This window comes from Lytechinus pictus, chromosome 9 (assembly GCF_037042905.1).
Source record: "Lytechinus pictus isolate F3 Inbred chromosome 9, Lp3.0, whole genome shotgun sequence".
NCBI lineage: Eukaryota > Metazoa > Echinodermata > Echinoidea > Temnopleuroida > Toxopneustidae > Lytechinus > Lytechinus pictus.
In genome coordinates, this window is record NC_087253.1 from 19305350 (window position 1) to 19326114 (window position 20765).

The following is a 20765-nucleotide window of genomic DNA, read 5'->3' on the forward strand; positions in this document are numbered from 1 at the left end:
TGGGTTCCAGCTTATGAATAGTTTTCTCCAATTCAAAAAGTCCGTTAGCTTTGTTGACTGCCTTCTGCTCTGTGTATCTCCTATACACATGCTATTATTAGCTGCACTGTACATTCAGTGTATACCTTATACACACTGTATGTAGGTCATGCTGGTTTCATCTAGAGTTGATGTGTTGTGTTGCACAGATTCGCTCTATACACATAGTCATTGAAACCAACTCCCAATTATTTTCAAACTTTGGTTTACATCTCCAAGGTTTTAAAATTGATCCTGTAGATAAAATACTTTGAAACTTTTGGGATGGTATTTGTACACTATTAGCCTAATGTTTAGCCCATTTTCAAGAACCAAAATGAGAATTTTTTGATTGATTGATTGATTGCATTTATTCTTTTTCATTCCAAAATTTAACAAAAGTTACAATGTATAGCAAAACACAAAAGTATGATATACAGAAATGAAAAAAGGGAACCCACTGGAAAGCAAAGCTTGTTAGTATGGGTTCCCTGCAATAAATAGTTAATCAAAGTATATCTTTGATCAATGAAATTCAAATCGTAAATTAAAAAGGTTTGTACAATGAAAAAGAATACTAGTGGGGTCAAGCTTGTTAAGCCTACTATGTTACAATTAACAAAAAATATTATATCATATATACCCCTGCTGTATAAAAAAAAATACATGAGTTCAGGAGTGTGTGAACAGACAATCACTTGGACAAGACAGGACAGATACTAAAAGCAAAACAAAGACAAAAACAAAAAACGCACACAAACAAAAACAAAACAGGACAAGACAGAAAAAAAAGGAAAAGAAACAAAACAAAACAAACTACAAAACATAGACAAACAGGAAAATAAGAAAAGCAATAGAACTAGACATTAAGGTGATAGGAAGAGAGAGAGAAAAAAAAAAGAAATGTGAGAGGGAGGGGGAAAGAGAAGAAGGAAGAAAATAAGAAGGGAAGAAGAACAAGAGGTGGTAGCTGCTTATACAGAAATGTTTAAGTTCTGGGGTTTATACCCAAGGATAAGAATTTTCTTTAACCCTCGACTGAAACTTAAATGTGTTGGCTTGTTACGTAATGATTCTATAAGGGAGTTCCAAAGTTTGATACCTGTAAAAATAAATGTTTTATTTAAAAGGATGGTTCTAGCTCTTGGTGGATGAAAGAGCCCGGCGGACCTAGTAGGATAATGATGAATATCGACATTTTTTGTAAACATGGAATAAAAAATATTTGGAAGTTCATTTTTATCTAAACTATACATAAGTTTTCCGAGATTGTATCAATACAAGTCACCAATCTTCAAAATATTATATTTATAGAAAAGTTCGTAAGTGTGTGAACGAAAATCTGCATGACAAATAATACGAATAGCCTTTTTCTGTAAAAGTAAAATTCTGTTCAGGAGGCAGTCAGCACAATTCCCGCATGCTGTTATACCGTAGTTTAAATGAGGCAGGATCAAAGTTGAATACAAATTAAATAGTATATGAGTGGGAAAGAAACATTTTACTTTGTTTATGATACCAATATTTCTCGAAATAATTTTACAAATGTGATCAACGTGCTCTTTCCAGGAAAGATTATTATCAATGGTTACCCCAAGAAATTTAGTACTGCCAACTCTTTGTAAATTAGTATTTTCGAAAATTATATTACCTGGAAGTTCATCTATGATATTACTAAAGAGCATATAATTTGTTTTTTGGAGATTAAGGGATAGTTTATTAGCTTTGATCCATTCAGATACATGTACTAGTTCGTGATTAATGGTGGCAAGCAAATGGCGTGGATCCTTATGGGAGAAAAAAATATTAGAATCGTCAGCAAACAGAATAAATGATAAATTATTGGAGGACTTACAAAAATCATTTATGTATATAAGAAAAAGTAGGGGACCCAAAATAGAGCCTTGCGGAACCCCACAAGTAACAAGTTTTGTTTCGGAGTTAAAGTTTTCGAAAGAGACAAATTGTTTTCTATTGTCTAGGTAGTTCCTGAACCACTCCAAGGCTATTCCCTTGACTCCATAGTAATTAAGTTTGTGTAATAAAATGTCATGATTAATGGTATCAAAAGCCTTGGAGAAGTCCAGAACAAATCAGAACAAAGTGAAATGATCACTTTAAGTCTGATTTTGTTTTCTTCTCTTTCTCTAATGCTCTGTTCAAAGCGCCTTGAGCATCTAATTAAGATGGGAAGTGCGTTATACAAGTCTTATTATTGTCATCATTTGCTTAGTGACCTTTTCCGTTCACGTAATAACATACGTTACATATTCACTCAATAAAATATACGCTTTATACCTTGGTCACATTTGTTCCACAGCGGCCGTACGGCGAGTCGAAAACAGCCGTTTTAAAGGAGAATGAAACTCTTGGAGCAAGTTAGCTTTTGTGAAAGCAGAAAAATCAAAGAATAAGATCAACAAAACTTTGAGTAAAATAGGACTAGCAATAAAAGAGTTATGAGCATTTGAATGTCGAGATCACTAATGCTATGGAGATCCTCCCATTGGCAATGCGACCAAGATCTATGATGTCACAGATGAACAACTCTCCCCTTTTGGACACTGAAAATATACCCCAAAACATCTCTTTTTGCTCATTCTAATCATATGACAAACGATTCATCAATGATATAATGTTGTGAAACCTCTGTACTTGTCCTCTCATAAAGAGAACACCTCACCTTGTGATAGACTCTATAAAAGGGAGAATATAAGTGAAATAAGTACTAAAGTAATGAGGGAGTTGTACGTGTGTGATATCACAGATCTTGGTCGCATTGCCGATGGGAGGATCTACATGGCACTAGTGATCTCAATATTCAAATGCTAATAACTTTCTTATTATTCATTCAATCTTCCTCAAACTTTCAACAATATGTTTCTTTGATTTTTCTCTTTGATATGGATTCAGCTAGTTTCAAGGGTGTCATTCTCCTTTAAGTTGAAGGCATATGTGTACATTGCACTTTTCACGCTTCACAATCCCCATCAACTCAAAACCACATAGTTTGCACTTTGCTCTGCATTCAGTTGCAGATTTTGATGGCAGTTTCTCAAAAAAGTACCAAATGGGGTCTGATTTTCTTCCAGACATGATGCGATGTATTTAGTTATAAATCGTGTTTAAGACAATATTTTACTTATACATCACAGTTATAAGCATTTTATGGTTCCGCTCACTCTTAAAATTAGTTTCCCTACAACATGTTACATAATTAAGTTAGGGTTTGTAGCGGCCATTTTGAATATCAAGAAAATAAAATTTTCGTCAAAAATCACTTTTCAATAAGTACTTTACTCATGCAACACAATTGCATTTATTTTATAGCCAATGTGCTGGCAATTTTATGATTTTCATGGGTAATTTGCATATTTTGGTGGCCATAGGCCTATGTGCGGAAAATGATAAAGGTTACACGAGTGGTATCATTCAGATTCGTAATCAGCACCCTCGAATTGACAAGAAACCATCATAAAATATTGTATAAAAAAAAAACAACAACAGGTTTAGTCCATTTGCTCTGGGGCCTATCCTGGACTAATGAGCAAGATTTATCCAAATACTCTCGTAGCTGAATTCATCTCCCTGCAGAATCTGGTGAATTGTGAGACTTTCTTTCTCAAAGACTTTTTAAAACCATTTTATCCTCAAGTAAAATTGATTATTTTTGTATCATAGAAAAAAGAGTAAATGTTACTCTTTTATATTGGTCAATTCTTTTGAATAAAAACGTGTGCATTTATATTTTAAAGCTTGATAAGTCTGTGCCTAAGTTTGCAGCAATTAATAATTGAAACCAATTATTGAAGTAAATAATTGCATCCAGAATTCTATAAAGAACAATACAATCAAAGGTAACATAAAAATATGAACTGCCGTTTGCTATAATTATTAATGATGTACCTGAAATTAAAACTAATGTCATGATATTCAACATAGTTAAGTTGTTATGTACACTTTTTTTATACCTGAAGATCTCGAGTTGAAACCCTCACATGGAAATTCCTTCTCGACGAATATATGGATTGCAAGATTTCCTTTCAAATAATTTGCATAAATGAATAATTTTCCTTTCACTTTTTTTATTGTTGTAAAGCACTATGGGAAAGATTTTGATAAGTGCAATATTCAAACAATAAAACAAATATGAGGAAGTAAAGCCATTTGAATAAGGTTGGAAATAATTTCAATTTCAAACTTTCTTTAGCTAAAAAAAAAAAACCATGTACGCCTCTGGCAATCTTGCCTGCATTACGCGATTCGATTCGTCAGCCTTGGATAACTAAATCTCTATTACGCTGTATTAACAGGAAAAACAGACTATTTTATAAATATAAAGCAAATCCATCTATACACAATGAACATAAATTCAAAGGGTATAAAAACAGTCTTACTTGTACTTTACGACATGCTAAGGAAACGTATTTCTCCAACCAATTTGAAAAAAATAAATTTGATATCAAAAGTACATGGAAAACAATCAATCGTGTGCTCAATAAAAACACTGATAAATCACACATTCATAAAATCAATACACATGACACTATTATAACAGACGTAAATGAGATTGCTCATAGCTTAAATGATTACTTTGTAAATATTGGTCCCAGTCTTGCCAAAGATATCGAACCCTCAGAAAAGTATTTTCCAGTTTTCTGGAAGATCCCAACCCCAAAACAATATTTTTTGCCCCAATACTAGAATTCGAGATCATAGACATTGTAAATAACTTAAACTCTCAAAAAAGCCCAGGTTTTGATGGAATCACGAATAAAATTCTAAAACACGTCATCTCAGAAATTGTGACACCAATAACACACATATTCAATCTATCAATAACATGTGGCATCGTCCCCTCCCAAATGAAAAAATCCAAGGTCATACCTATATTAAAAAAAGGAGACACCCTAGAAATGGGCAACTATAGACCCATATCATTATTGACTTCATTTTCAAAAGTTTTAGAAAGAACTGTATATACTCAAACGATTCAATTCATTCATGAATGTAATATTCTCAACGAATTCCAATATGGCTTTCGTGAAAAACACGCAACAACTCACGCTATCATTACACTCGTCGATAAAGTCATTAAAGCTATTGATAAATCTCTTCACACTGTTGGAATATTCCTGAACTTCTCCAAGGCCTTTGACACTATAGATCATGATATTCTTTTATATAAACTTGCTTATTATGGTATTAGAGGAAAGGCCTTGGAGTGGTACAGGAATTACTTAACTAACATAACTCAATACGTTTTTGTTAATGGGTGCGAATCACACCTGGAAAACATAAATTGTGGTGTACCACAAGGATCACTCCTCGGTCCCCTATTATTTATATTGTTTATAAACGACTCTCACAAATCTTCTAAAATATTATCTTTCATTCTGTTCGCTGACGACTCCAACATATTTTTCTCCCGTCGTGACCCAACAACTTTGATTAATGTTATGAATACTGAATTGAAATCGGTCCATACTTGGATACGGGCGAACAAACTATCATTAAACATAAAAAAGACAAATTACATGTTATTTAGTAACTCAATACAAACGATCCATGGTAACATTAACATTAATGGCATAAATATTGACTCTTCCCAATCAACAAAATTTCTCGGCATATTCATCGACCATAAATTATTATGGAAAACACACATTGATATTCTTTGTAGAGAAACATTGGTGTCATCAACAAACTCAAAACATTTTTACCTCACAAAATACTTTTGACCCTCTATTCAACCCTCATCCTCCCTGATCTAAACTACGGAATTTTATCCTGGGGTAATTAACTCACAAATAACACAAACTAATAGAATATTTTTGCTCCAAAAACGAATTGTCAGAATAATTGAAAATGCCCATTACCGTTCTCATACAAGCCCGTTATAAAAAAAAATAGAATACTAAAAATCCACGATCTCTATCTCCTGAACCTTGGAACGTTTATGTTCCAGCTATCAAAAAACGAATTACCCCCCGCAATTACTTCACTCTTTACCAAAAACACTCACATCCATACATTCCCTACAAGATAAGCTATTCAAAATCAATATCACCCCCTCTGACTAGAACCACACTCGCACAAAAAACCATCATTTACACAGGTCCCAAATACTGGAATGGTATTCACCAAAGCCTTAAACAAAATAGAAATATAAACACCTTCAAAAAACACCTAAAACTCTCATTCCTTAATGAGTACAACGTATAACACATATGAACTGCTTTCTCTTTTCCACGATACTTGACTCTCGACCCTATTTCTCTTTCCCCTCCCCTTTTCCTTTTCTCTGCTGGACACATAACCGTTTTTTGTTTTATTCCCCCCAGTTTTTAATATTCCTTTCTCCCCCCTAATTTATGTAGTCACTGCCCCCCCCTTTTTCCTTGTTATTCAAACCTATTTTGCCGTTCTTCATATATGGTCAAGATTGACCTTCTTTACTTTTAATTACATACGATTAAGATTACTTTAAATTTATCCCAAGGGACTTACCATTACAAGCTTTGCTTTTCAATAAGTCCCTCATTTTCATTTTCACATGCTAACTGTAATCTATAATTTGTCTAATTATCAAAATGTGTTTGGAACAAAAAGAATTAAACATACTTCGACTATTTCCTACGAATTTTTTAATTAATTATTGAAGTATTCTTATGACACTTATTCTGGTATGTACATTCATACATATGTATATATGTTTGTTATGTTTATTATCAGAAAATGGAAGTGAAATAAACTAAGCTGAAACTGAAAATGATATAGCAGCAGTGTTGACTTTGAAAGCACTTTAATTATTGAATGAATATACACAAAAAACAACATAATAAAATATTATATTCATTGACCCAAAATTACCATGATCATGTGACCTAAGACGTGTGCAAAACATATCATTCACATTTGAATACCCTTATGTCTAGATGTTTCATGAACTAGATCCATAAACCTTTAAAGTTATGATAAAAATTCTGCAAATACACCAAACATTATCAAAGTTCGTTGACCCTAAATGACCTTTGACCTCACACAGGATGTTCAGGGACCACTTGATAGAAACCAAAATTATCCACACTCTTCATAACTCGCTATACTCTTGTAAACCTCGTGGTTAGCTCCCAAGTGACTCGGCAAGCTCGTGCAGAACTCGCAGCTGGTCGTATTAGAATCGGGGGAACTCGTGTATGGAAATATATGGTAATTTATGCAAATTTCCCCGATTTTTCACGAGTTGCAAGAAGTTTATGACGAGTTTCTCACTAGTTTAGCGAGTCTACTTCGAGTTGTTCCGAGTTTGATCGAGTCTTTCAAGAGTTCTCGAGAGCTAGAATTTTTTTTTTTAATTCTAAAAATTGCACGAGCTTACTGCGACATCACTCGAGTTGTGTCGAGCTGCCAAGAGTTGTTAAGAGCTGTCCCGAGTTGCTGCGAGTAACGGAGAGTTATCAAGAGTTGAATGAAGACCGCGAGTAGCCCCAAAAATCAACTCGCACAAACTCTTACACACAACTCGGCTCTGTGTGAACAATGCATTATTGTTCACACAGAGCTGAGTTGGGTGTACGTGAGTCCCTGCGAGCTTCCGCGAGTTCCAACTCGCGGAAACTCGGGGGGGGGGGGGGGGGGAATGGTACATTTTCAGGAATGTTTTAAAGTACGAGTCACGAAGAGTTATCAACGAGTAGTACTGAGTACTGTTCGAGTGATTGCGATCTTTTCTCGAGTTTGGCAGAGTTTACTGAGAGTGTTTCAAGATCTTCATACGAGTAATTCAGCCTTTGATAGGTCGGAATTTTCGTGCATCCTGCTTTTTTCAAGATGGATGACCAGATGGACCTTCTAGTCCAGGCTAGAAGAGGCATAACCTTTTTTTCATATATACAATATTTTTTTATTGTTTCTTATCAATTTGAGGGTGCTTATTAGGAATCTGAATAATGCCACTCGTGCAACCTTGAGTATTTTCCGCAAATTGGCAAAATCCATTGTCCGCCAAAATATGCAAATTACCCATGAAAATCACAAGATTGCCCTCACATTGGCTAGAAAATCCATGTAATTGTTTGGCAGGAGTGAAATACTCTCTAAAGAAATTATTTATTACCAAAAAAAATATTGATATTCAAAATGGCTGCCATAGACCCCTGTATACTCTATTATGTACAATATGAATGGCGAAAACTAATTTTTACAAGAATGAGCACTATTACTGCAAGTAATTATGATCTATGAACGAGGCCCGGGGAACGAGGTTATGTATGAAAATCATTATTACTAACGAGATATACCATTTATTATGTCATGTATGGGATAATTGTTGTATTTTGATATTCAAAATAGCCGCCATTGGCCCTAACAGTATTATGTACAATGGAAATGGGGACCCCCAAAAATGACAAGAGAGGGGGCGGGTCCCAGGTGGGTGCTTCATAAAGCTGTTCGTAGGTTAAGAGCGACTTTAAGAACGACTGGTGAACCTTTCTTACGTGCTAAATAATAACCAATGAACATTGAATATCATTTACCACAAGAAACGATCACCAGTCGTTCTTTGAGTCACTCGACTTGATTCTATTACGTAACATTTGTACAAGTCTTTAGAGGGTTAGCATATTTCCAGGTGCTATGCAGTGAGACCACACAAAGAAATTCGAAGTAATTTAACATTCAAATGAGGTAAGAGACCCTATAAATAGGAGTCGATGTCGCATGTAATCATCTTTTCCTTTGTGTTGCAATGGTGTAAATAAATCCTCTAATTGGAGGCAAAAAAAAAAATATATATATTTTCCTTTGTGCATGCAGTGGCAGTGAAGACACGTTATTTTCTATCATCATGCAGTCGGAAGAGTCCGGATCCGGTGATATCATCGCCGATGACGAGTGCGGACAGAGGGGAAGCTCTGGAGAATAAGCTGGCCGCACAGTCGGCAGATCTTAAAAAATCATCATCCCAAATGTCTCGGTTCATGGACGTTGTGTGTCCATGAACAATAATATTGAGACAATCCCACGTGCGAAGCATGGGGATAACCTCCCAGTATGTAATACTGCTGATGAGGAAGCAAGATCTTTTGAGTATCTTTGCTGACAACAGCGCATCAATCTGTACATCGCCCAGCAGGGCTGAAAGTTACGACCCAGACATTGGATAGGTCTAATGAAGACGCTGTCTTCTTTCCGGCCGATTGTGACCTTTTCAAAGGCACAAGGGAATTCGCTTCACCGCTCTCAGATACATTAGCAAGTAGAATGACAAAAGCAGTAACGCTACCACCAAAAAAGGAACGCATTGATAAAATTGCTATTAAGCCCCTTTCACAATTGTTGCCAAACAGACTACAACGGCTTGCGACTCGAAATTTTTCCCGTTGTACGACTCGTTGTAGCCGTTGTACCACTTATTGTACGATCCAGATGCGACAAAATGGTCGCATCTCGGTCGGGAAAAAAAACCGTGCTGCTCCGATATTTTGAGCGACTGACGCGATGAAAAATAATTGCACGACAGGCAGTACGAGTGTTGTGCGACTTTGCACGCACTCGTAAGACCCCGAACGAGTGTTGCACGAGTATTTTCATGTCGTACGATGATGCATCCTGTCGTACGAGTCCGTTGTACCACCCTAAGACTATTGGAAGACCTGTCTTGCCCCCTTTGCAACGTTGTACGATTTTTTTTCACCCCCAATATAAGCTCGAGAACTCCTGAGCTTTCATCCCAAATGTCTGGACCATCCATACTGTAAACATGGCTGCTGCTCGACCAATAGCTCCTGGGAGGCTCTTGCATTTGCTAAGTCTGAGAAGGCAAATCCAAAACGTTCAAGACAGACATGTCATATTGATGGCCTTACTCATCCGTAGACGTCAAAGACATGCAAGGCAAAGAAGAAGGTGGTGGGTCAAACCCTGGATTGAGAGACGTGTGCTGTTTGGACAGTATGATAATCTGATGACGGAGTTGCAGAGAGAATGTCAGGGTGACTTCCTGAACTACATGAGGATGCCACCAGAAACGTTCCTTGAACTGTTGCAGCGCATCACTCCGAGGATAGAGAAGTCCTATCGCTACCGGCAGCCACTGGATCCTGGGCTCAAACTGGCCATCACCTTGAGATATCTTGCGACCGGCAACAGCTACAAAACCCTGCAGTATGCCTTCCGTGTTGCCCATAATACCATCTCTCTGTTTATACCAGAGGTGTGCCAGGCCATCATCAGTGAATACCAAGATGAAGTATTTTCCTGTCCAACTACCCCAGATGAATAGAGAGAAGTGGCACGGACTTACGCTGACAGATGGAACTTTCATCATGTCTGCGGAGCCTTGGACGGAAAACACGTGGCCATCAGAAATCCACCAGGCTCTGGTATGATCTACTACAACTACAAGGGTTTCCTCTTGGCCCTAGTTGATGGCAATTACAAGTTCCTCTGGGCTGACGTTGGTAATCCCGGTTCATCATGGGATGCCCAGGTATTCAACCACAGCCAGCTGAGACGTGGACTAGAGAATGGTACTCTTGGCCTGCCAGATCCAGAGCCCCTGCCAGATGATGACCGAGGCACCCCTTACTTCTTAATTGGGGACGACGCCTTCCCTCTCAGGACATGGATGCAGAAGCCGTACTCCAACCGTGAGCAGACCGACGAGGAGAGAATCTTCAACTACCGTCTCTCGAGGGCTCGCCGTGTGGTGGAGAACAGCTTTGGCATCCTTGCCCATCGCTGGAGATGCTTGTTGAGTACCCTACAGCTTGATCCAGAAAAAGCCAGGACAGTCATTATGGCCTGCATGTGCCTCCACAACCTAATGAGAGATCGTTTTCCTGGGCTTCAGAACATTGACGTTGACCATGAAGATTAGTTGGGCAACCACATCCCTGGGGCATGGAGAAACGCAGCAGTTCTGCAGGATGTTGAACGAGTTGGCGGAGGCTACCAGGCAAACAAAGAGGGCAAGAAGCTGAGAACTTACCTGAAGCACTACTACAACAGTCCAGTTGGAAGCCTGCCCTGGCAACAACACATGATATAGACTGCCACTTGGCGCACTACTTGGGATACAGCACAGACTCTGCCATAAAAATGGCATGTAAACTTCGATCATGATTTTGTGGAATGAATCATTTCAAAGTAGAAATGAATGATCATGTCAACAGTTATTTTAAACATACATTACTTTTACATCGAAAGGTAGTTTGAAATTTAAAAAGTTAGCTCTCCTTAATAACATGTGTTTGAAATAAAATAATGAAGGAGAACATGTTTTGAAAAAATGTGATTTATGAGAATAAAAAAGATGTACAGATATAACATATTTTCTTTTGTCATTAATCATGTTGTTTTAAACATGATATATATTTTTCAAAGACATTTTATTAACGATAATTAATTTTATTGACCATGTTAATGTTTAAAATAAAGTTTGAAATAAATGTTCCAAAATGGGTCAGTTGTAAATTAAATTGAGAGAGTTCATCAAGTAACAATAACAATCCAAACAAAAGTTCACTGTTCATTTTCTTTATTTGACAAGTCTGACAAGTTCAAATGGATGATGATTGATGTGACGGCGCTGTTGCTGCCTCCTTGATTTAGTGGAATGAATCATTTCAAAGAAGAAATGAATGATCATGTCAACATTTATTTTAAACAAAAATTTCTTTGACAATGAAATGTTTGAAATAATAAACGTTGATTCTCCTTTAATAGCATGTATTAAAAAAAAAAAAAAAGAACATTTTTGAAAAAACGTGATTTATGAGAATAAAAAAGATGTACAGATATAACAAATTTTATATTGTCATTAATCATGTTGTTTTAAAAATTACATATTTTTCCAAGACATTTTGTTAACGAAAATGAATTCTATTCACCGAGTAAATGTTTAAAAAAGTTTGAAATAAATTTTCCAAAATAGTCAAATTATAATTTGAGTTGAGAGAGTTCGTCAAGTAACAATAAAAACAATCCTAACAAAAGTTCACTGTTCACCTTCTTCATCTGACAAGTTCAACTGGGTGATGATTGATGTGTTGGCGCTGTTGCTGCCTCCTTGCTGCTGCTGCTGAAAGGGGGCCTGCTGTTTTTGCTGGAAAGGTGGTCCGCCCGATCCTGGTAGCGGCTCACCAAGTTGAAAGTGTCCCTGGTGAACTCTCGCCAGAGGGGTCTTGGGAGTGGGCGGACGGCCTGCAGCATCCATTCTAGCCAGGCCTGCCTCTCGTCAGCGCCTTGGGTGAGTGCCGCATCCACCTGGCTCCGGATGGCCGTCTGCTCGGTGGATGTTCTGATGAATTCCAGGAGGGCCTTGTCCACATCGGTGGGCGACCCCCTCTTCTGCCTCTTCTTAGGAGGTGCAGCCCCCTGGCTGGAGACTTGGTTGGAGCTGGGTGCTTGGCTGGCATCTGTATCCTCCTCATCTAAACCCTCTTCGTCGGAGGCGGCTTCAGTAATTCGGCCACTGAGGTGGCTCAGTTGGCAGCCCTGTGACCGATGGACTATGTGCTTCGTCAGAAAACCAAGGTTGTTATTGACCCATCTCTGCCTGGGGGTAAGGACGATGGCCTTCTGACCACTCTTCTTTCCAGCGGTCTTCATCTTCCCCAGGATGGTCCTCTGGCTTTTATACCATAGTCTGATGTCGGCCACTGAAAATATACAAAATGTAGAAGCAATAAATTAGTCAACATCCAAAAAATTGGCATGTTTAACTAATAAACATCATCAATAAATCGGAATGTGCATATTTTCCAGCTACTACTTACCGGTGACTCCCAGCTTTTCCGCCATCTCCATGTACTTGCGCTCCTTCTTCTTAGAGTTTTTGAAGTCCACCTTGCTCTTGTCGTAGATGCAGGGACCTGAGAAGCGGGGGTGCTGGGGGTGCTGAAGCACCCCCAGAAATTATCCTGGGGGTGCTGCGTGTATTATTTTCCATAGGCAGCACCCCCACGAAATTAGGTTCCCCCTGTATTTTTTTAATATGTTATAATGTACATAATTATCACATCAGACAATCGCAAATCATTTATATAGTCTTTCACATAATATTCAAATCTTTCAATGACTGCTTAGATTCTTGTGTTCCTTTAAAGAAATATCGAAATTACGATTATAAACGTGTTCCAAAGCTCCCATGGGTTTCAAAATTGATATTAAGGTCTATAAATCGGAAAAATAATCTGTATGTTTCTTATATATCAAATCCAAATGATATTTCAAGGAATAGATACACGTCTTATAAAAATACCTTAACAACTACTCTCCGAATAGCAAAAAAGAGGTTTTATTCAGAAAAATTAAATTCATATAAAAACGACCTTAAAAATACATGGAAAACAATAAATGGGGCCCTAAACAAAATTAACAAATCTAGTGCTGTTCATAAATTATGTGTAGATGGAAATATGGTTGAAAATACTCAAACTATAGCAAATGAATTTAATACATATTTCTCTCAAATTGGACCAAAGTTAGCTGGAAATATTATGCCTGTAAAAAATTCGTTTAAGGACTTTTTGGATAAACAAAATGAAAGTTCAATATTTCTTACTCCAGTTCATAGAGAAGAATTACTTGAGATTGTATTTAATTTGAAAGCAGAAAAGACTCCCGGTTATGATGGCATTACAAATAGAGTTGTGAAAAACATTATACATTCTCTTGCTGATCCTCTGCTTCATATATTTAATTTATCGTTGCAGCTTGGCCAGGTCCCAAAGAAGATGAAAATAGCTAAAGTTATACCCATTTTCAAGAAGGGAGACCAATTAATAACTAGTAATTACCGCCCAATATCTTTGTTAACTTCGTTCTCAAAAATTCTTGAAAGGAAAATTTATAAAAGGACAGTTGCTTTCCTTAAGAAATATAGTATTATATGTGATAATCAATTCGGTTTTAGAGAAAAACATAATACAACTCATGCTATATTGACATTAATAAATAAAATATCTACTTCTTTTGACGATTCTGATCACACCGTAGGGTTATTCCTTGACTTCTCAAAAGCGTTTGATACAATAGATCATGAAATACTATTATGTAAGCTATCAAATTACGGTATCAGAGGGACAGCTTTACAATGGTTTAGGAGTTATCTTACTGATAGAATTCAGTTTGTTACAGTAAATGAATCAGAATCTCCAACAAGGCCTGTTTCCTGTGGAATTCCACAAGGTAGTATTCTTGGCCCTTTGCTATTTGTACTTTATGTTAATGATATGAAAAATTCATCTCATGTTCTCTCATTTATTCTCTTTGCTGATGATTCCAATATTTTCTTTACACATCATGATCCACATGTACTTGTGAGCACTATGAATGCAGAATTTAAAAAAGTAACAAACTGGATTAAAGCCAACAAACTGTCATTGAATCTGCAAAAAACTAATTATATGCTTTTTAGTCATTCATTGAAACATCTACCGCATCAAATACTTTTAGATAATACTGAAATCAAAGAAGTGCAAACAACAAAATTCTTAGGTCTTACTATTGATCACAAGCTTACGTGGAATGCTCATATCAACAATATTTGCAAAACTGTGGCAAGAAATATTGGAGTCATCAATAAGCTTAAAAACGCTCTTCCAGCACAGGCGCTATCCATGTTGTATTGTGCATTAATTCTACCATATCTTAATTATGGAATTCTGGCATGGGGTAATGCCTCTCAAACGAGACTCAATAAAGTCTTGCTACTTCAGAAAAAAGTACTGAGAATAATATGCAATATGTCCTTTAGAGCTCATACAGATGAATTGTTTCGTCATAAACGTATCCTTAAAGTCAATGACCTGTACTGCTTGCAACTATTCCAATTCATGTATAAGCTAGATAGAAATAGTGTACCTAATGTCCTACAAAAGAAATTTATGAGAAACAATACTTTACATTCATATAATACGAGACATTCAAATGACTATCACTTACCCAAAAGTAGAACAGTATTTTCTAGCAAAACTGTATTTTTCACAGGACCAAAACTCTGGAATTCTCTGGACAGAGTAATAAAAGATGCAGCTAATCTAAACCGATTTAAATTACTCATCAAAAAATTTATTCTGAATTCTTATTGATTCAATCAAATATTTTGTGAACCTCATACTTACCCACGGTAGTATTGATTATTTTAAAGTCAATATTTAATTTTGTATATAGTGTAAATACATTTGTGTTACAGTGTTTATATATAATTTTATAGAATTTTGCTGATTATTTTACTCTACTTATATCATATTACCCTTGTATAAAATTTTGATAGGGGGTCTACATTTTACAAGCTTTGCTTTTTAGTAGGCCCCTCCACTTTTTTCATTTCATTGCTACGTTTCAATCCTGTGTGTTATGCATTTTTTCAGTGTTAAAATGATTTATTATAAATGTACTTTGATGATTGTGGAATATGAATATATCAATAAATAAAAAAAATAAATAAATAAATAACATCCCTCCTATATAACGCGACTCAATCAAGCTCCAGCGGGGCAGCCACTCCGATACAGACGTAGTCGCGCGCAATACGTGATACACACTGGGGTGGTTGAAACTTCCAGGTTTTATGTCGAATCAAGTGAGCGCGCGCCCGACCGCCCGTGTATTGTATACAAAAATTACAAGTAATATAAATCAAATTTCACAGTCTTTTTCGCCCTGCCCCATGGCCCTACGGGCTGGAAAGCGGGGGTGTTCGGGGTGAAGCAACCCCAAAATTTGGGGGTGCTGCGTGTGTTATTTTCCATATATATAGGCAGCGCACCTCCTGGAAATCTAGTGGTAGGTATGATAAATGACAGAAATGCAATGAAAATGAACGACGTTTTGTAGAACCCCCCCCCCACTTCAGAATTTTCTGACACATTACTTGAAATAGTGTTTTAATTCACCCTCTTTCAGATCGGAATATCAAATGTTTTCTGCTCGCGCTTCGCGCTCGCATTATTGATTTTTATCATAAAAAATGTATTTAGAATGCCCAGATACTATATAGGTCTAACTCTAAACACGCGCACGCATGTTTTATTCAGATACGCAGCTTCACTAGCTTGATTGGGGGGGGGGGGGTACTCCGGGCTTAAAATATTTATATCAAATACATTTTATCAAAATAAATAAATTTTATCAAAATTTGATAACGATTAGTTAAGTTATTTAATTCTAAAGTTTAGCAATATTTTATGAAAATGGTGATATGCATGTCGTCATGAATATTTAATAGGTGGGCTGATGCTGTCACATCCCCACTATCCTAGCTGTTCCTTGTGGAATCAAAATTGTTTCATTTTTTTCATACCAGAATGAATGATATGTCTCCCTTATAATGAAATAAGTTGCAGCAAAGAATATCTAATGGACTAAATCAGTTGTCAATTCAACTGTTTTGGTTCTTGACAGGAAAATATTGAATAAACCTAATTTTATATAATAAAATACAAAAGAACAAGTGGGGAATAATGCTAATCTTTAAAATGCAATAACTGTGATTCCTTGTCTGATTTTGATCATTTATGTTCGTCTGAGTTTTCTTTATCTGTTCAAACCATTTTACATTCAGTGTGGAGTTTCAGATCAGAATTTCAAAAATTTTCTGCTCGCGCTTCGCGCTCACATTATTAATTTAAGAATATATCCAATTACCCATCATTTTCTTGATTTACAAAACATGAATGGAATGTCCCGTTTTCAGGTCTGAAATCTCAATTTTGTTTCCGCTCGCGCTTTGCGCTCGCATCAATTGTATAGTTAGATACCTATCCTGTTCATGATTAGAAAAGTGCATAAGATGTCTCGTTTTTAGGTTTGAAATGTCATTTATATTTCCGCTCGCGCTTCGCGCTTGCATCAATTGTATAGTTTTATACCTTTACTCATCATGATTAGAAAAGTACTTAGAATCTCTCGTTTTTTTGGTCTGAAATCTCAATTTTGTTTCCGCTCGCGCTTCGCGCTCGCATCAATTGTAAATATACCTATCCTGCTCATAATTAAAAAACGTGCTTAGAATGTCCAGTATTTAGGTCGGAATGTCAAATTTTTCAGCTCGCACTTCCCGCTCGCATTATTTGATTGTTGATATATGTATCGTCTTCATGGGTAACTGCAAAACAGTCCTTATAACACGTCCCTTTCGATCAGGCCATAGCGTATATAAAAAAATATCTGCTCGCGCTCACAATTATTATTTGTTACATACGCATCTTGGACCACAAACATTGCTCAAAATGTTCAATTTTCAGGACAAAATACATGAAATTTCCACAAAAAATAGCTCGCGCTTCGCGCTCGAATTATCTAATTATATATTTATGTTCTTTTATAAGAAGAAAGCCAAGAAGTGACTGTCATATATATGTATATTATATATATATATATATATATATATATATATATATATATATATATATATATATATATATATATTGTAAAGAAATGGATGAAGAGAACAATGGTAGGCGTAGCTAAAATCAAGGTTCCCCAGAGCTATCTACCCTTTGGAAAAATTGGTGATGCCGAAAAAATGTCTCTGCCGGGAGACCTTGATTTTAGCTACGCCTACCATTGTTCTCTTCATCCATTTCTTTACAATATTTAAATAAAAGAGTTGCCAAAGCTGTTGTACATGTATAACTTTACACATTTGTATATGTTCTCCCTTACGTGTACTGTATCAAAGCAATAGCTTTGATCCAGCTGAAGCATGGCGGCTTGTCATTGTTCGAAACCCACCTTCACCCGACAAAGGAAATTATAATTGGTATAGTGTCGAAAATCTGTCTATCTGACGGTCAATCGGATCGGGGTCGCCCTAGCCACTAACCCGTCTCTGTGGTCTAGTGGTTAAGGCACCAGCGTTCAAAGCTGGGGGCCCGGGTTCGATTCCCGGCAGAGACATTTTTTCGGCATCACCAATTTTTCCAAAGGGTAGATAGCTCTGGGGAACCTTGATTTTAGCTACGCCTACCATTGTTCTCTTCATCCATTTCTTTACAATATTTAAATAAAAGAGTTGCCAAAGCTGTTGTACATGTATAACTTTACACATTTGTATATGTTCTCCCTTACGTGTACTGTATCAAAGCAATAGCTTTGATCCAGCTGAAGCATGGCGGCTTGTCATTGTTCGAAACCCACCTTCACCCGACAAAGGAAATTATAATTGGTATAGTGTCGAAAATCTGTCTATCTGACGGTCAATCGGATCGGGGTCGCCCTAGCCACTAACCCGTCTCTGTGGTCTAGTGGTTAAGGCACCAGCGTTCAAAGCTGGGGGCCCGGGTTCGATTCCCGGCAGAGACATTTTTTCGGCATCACCAATTTTTCCAAAGGGTAGATAGCTCTGGGGAACCTTGATTTTAGCTACGCCTACCATTGTTCTCTTCATCCATTTCTTTACAATATTTAAATAAAAGAGTTGCCAAAGCTGTTGTACATGTATAACTTTACACATTTGTATATGTTCTCCCTTACGTGTACTGTATCAAAGCAATAGCTTTGATCCAGCTGAAGCATGGCGGCTTGTGATTGTTCGAAACCCACCTTCACCCGACAAAGGAAATTATAATTGGTATAGTGTCGAAAATCTGTCTATCTGACGGTCAATCGGATCGGGGTCGCCCTAGCCACTAACCCGTCTCTGTGGTCTAGTGGTTAAGGCACCAGCGTTCAAAGCTGGGGGCCCGGGTTCGATTCCCGGCAGAGACATTTTTTCGGCATCACCAATTTTTCCAAAGGGTAGATAGCTCTGGGGAACCTTGATTTTAGCTACGCCTACCATTGTTCTCTTCATCCATTTCTTTACAATATTTAAATAAAAGAGTTGCCAAAGCTGTTGTACATGTATAACTTTACACATTTGTATATGTTCTCCCTTACGTGTACTGTATCAAAGCAATAGCTTTGATCCAGCTGAAGCATGGCGGCTTGTCATTGTTCGAAACCCACCTTCACCCGACAAAGGAAATTATAATTGGTATAGTGTCGAAAATCTGTCTATCTGACGGTCAATCGGATCGGGGTCGCCCTAGCCACTAACCCGTCTCTGTGGTCTAGTGGTTAAGGCACCAGCGTTCAAAGCTGGGGGCCCGGGTTCGATTCCCGGCAGAGACATTTTTTCGGCATCACCAATTTTTCCAAAGGGTAGATAGCTCTGGGGAACCTTGATTTTAGCTACGCCTACCATTGTTCTCTTCATCCATTTCTTTACAATATTTAAATAAAAGAGTTGCCAAAGCTGTTGTACATGTATAACTTTACACATTTGTATATGTTCTCCCTTACGTGTACTGTATCAAAGCAATAGCTTTGATCCAGCTGAAGCATGGCGGCTTGTCATTGTTCGAAACCCACCTTCACCCGACAAAGGAAATTATAATTGGTATAGTGTCGAAAATCTGTCTATCTGACGGTCAATCGGATCGGGGTCGCCCTAGCCACTAACCCGTCTCTGTGGTCTAGTGGTTAAGGCACCAGCGTTCAAAGCTGGGGGCCCGGGTTCGATTCCCGGCAGAGACATTTTTTCGGCATCACCAATTTTTCCAAAGGGTAGATAGCTCTGGGGAACCTTGATTTTAGCTACGCCTACCATTGTTCTCTTCATCCATTTCTTTACAATATTTAAATAAAAGAGTTGCCAAAGCTGTTGTACATGTATAACTTTACACATTTATATATATATATATATATATATATATATATATATATATGTGTGTGTGTGTGTGTGTGGTATGTGTGTGTGTGTAATTATGTTAAACTCAATTGTGTCTGCCCCCCCCCCCACCTCTGAGGAGAGATTTCAGCACCCCCACTGAAAAAATCGTTCCCAGGTCCCTGCGTAGATGAACTCATTGTCAGCGAAAAACTCGGCCAGCTCCTGCTCCATGGCTTTGGTGATACCGCAGGTAGCATGGCCATCTGTCACGTTGTTCTCATCACTGGCGGCGGCTGGTGGATCTTGGCCCCCTTCCTGCAGCATTTCATCATCCTCGGTCTGGGCTTCACCAAATTCATCACCCTCATCACCAGCTATGACAGAAGCAGTAGCTTTCTCCTCGGCCACGGGTATAGGCTGAGGCCCTTCCTCCTCATCAGGCTGATTTTTCCTCTTTTTCCTTGACTTCTTTGGGGCCATGCCGATGCTTGTATTTTGGTTGTGTCTTGTTCACTGTAGCAGCGTCTCGTCAGGCATCAGCGGTTGTAATGAAGAAAGTCGCATCGCGTGTCGTATTTATAGGCCAACACCTCGCGCGACAGGTGGTGCGGTGTGTCGCACAATGGGTCGTAGCCTTGTACGATCGGTTGTAGTAGTCGTACAACGGGTCGCTAGGTCGCGCGACATATGGCGCTACAAAACGCATATGTCGTGCGACTTGGTCGCATCATCGTTCAACCGTTGCAGCCGTTGTACGACTGTTGCACCCGGAAACATGAAAATAATCGGACGATTACGTCTCACGACTGTTGTATCCTGGTGCAGTGGTCGTTCACCTCTCGTACGATTTTATATATTGCTTGCGACTCAAAGACAACACTTCTACAACAGGACGGAAAAAAATATTTTCGAAAAAAAAAATTATCGCACGAGTGAGGCGCCAATTGTGAAAGGGGCTTAATATCTCACTCCTGAAAATGCTCCTGTTGGAAACCTAGTGAAGGGACATCGCAAATATAGACTAAATCGCGAATATTCATGACAAAATTGGCGACGAAATTCACGACATCGTGAATTT

General features: G+C 37.7%; 2 protein-coding genes across 2 annotated transcripts; one reads left to right on the forward strand and one right to left on the reverse strand.

Annotated features, from left to right (window-relative positions):
• The first annotated feature begins 10408 nt into the window (after positions 1 to 10408).
• LOC135155431 (uncharacterized) lies at positions 10409 to 10903 on the forward strand. Its single transcript, XM_064104383.1, has one exon. The coding sequence runs from the start codon at positions 10409 to 10411 to the stop codon at positions 10901 to 10903; it is 495 nt and encodes a 164-aa protein (XP_063960453.1).
• Positions 10904 to 12051: 1148 nt separating this feature from the next.
• Positions 12052 to 20167, reverse strand: LOC135155432 (uncharacterized). Its single transcript, XM_064104384.1, has 3 exons — positions 19871 to 20167; positions 12804 to 12915; positions 12052 to 12686 (listed from the first exon to the last, which is right to left on the reverse strand). The coding sequence occupies exons 1-3, from the start codon at positions 20165 to 20167 to the stop codon at positions 12052 to 12054; spliced, it is 1044 nt and encodes a 347-aa protein (XP_063960454.1).
• Positions 20168 to 20765: the final 598 nt, after the last annotated feature.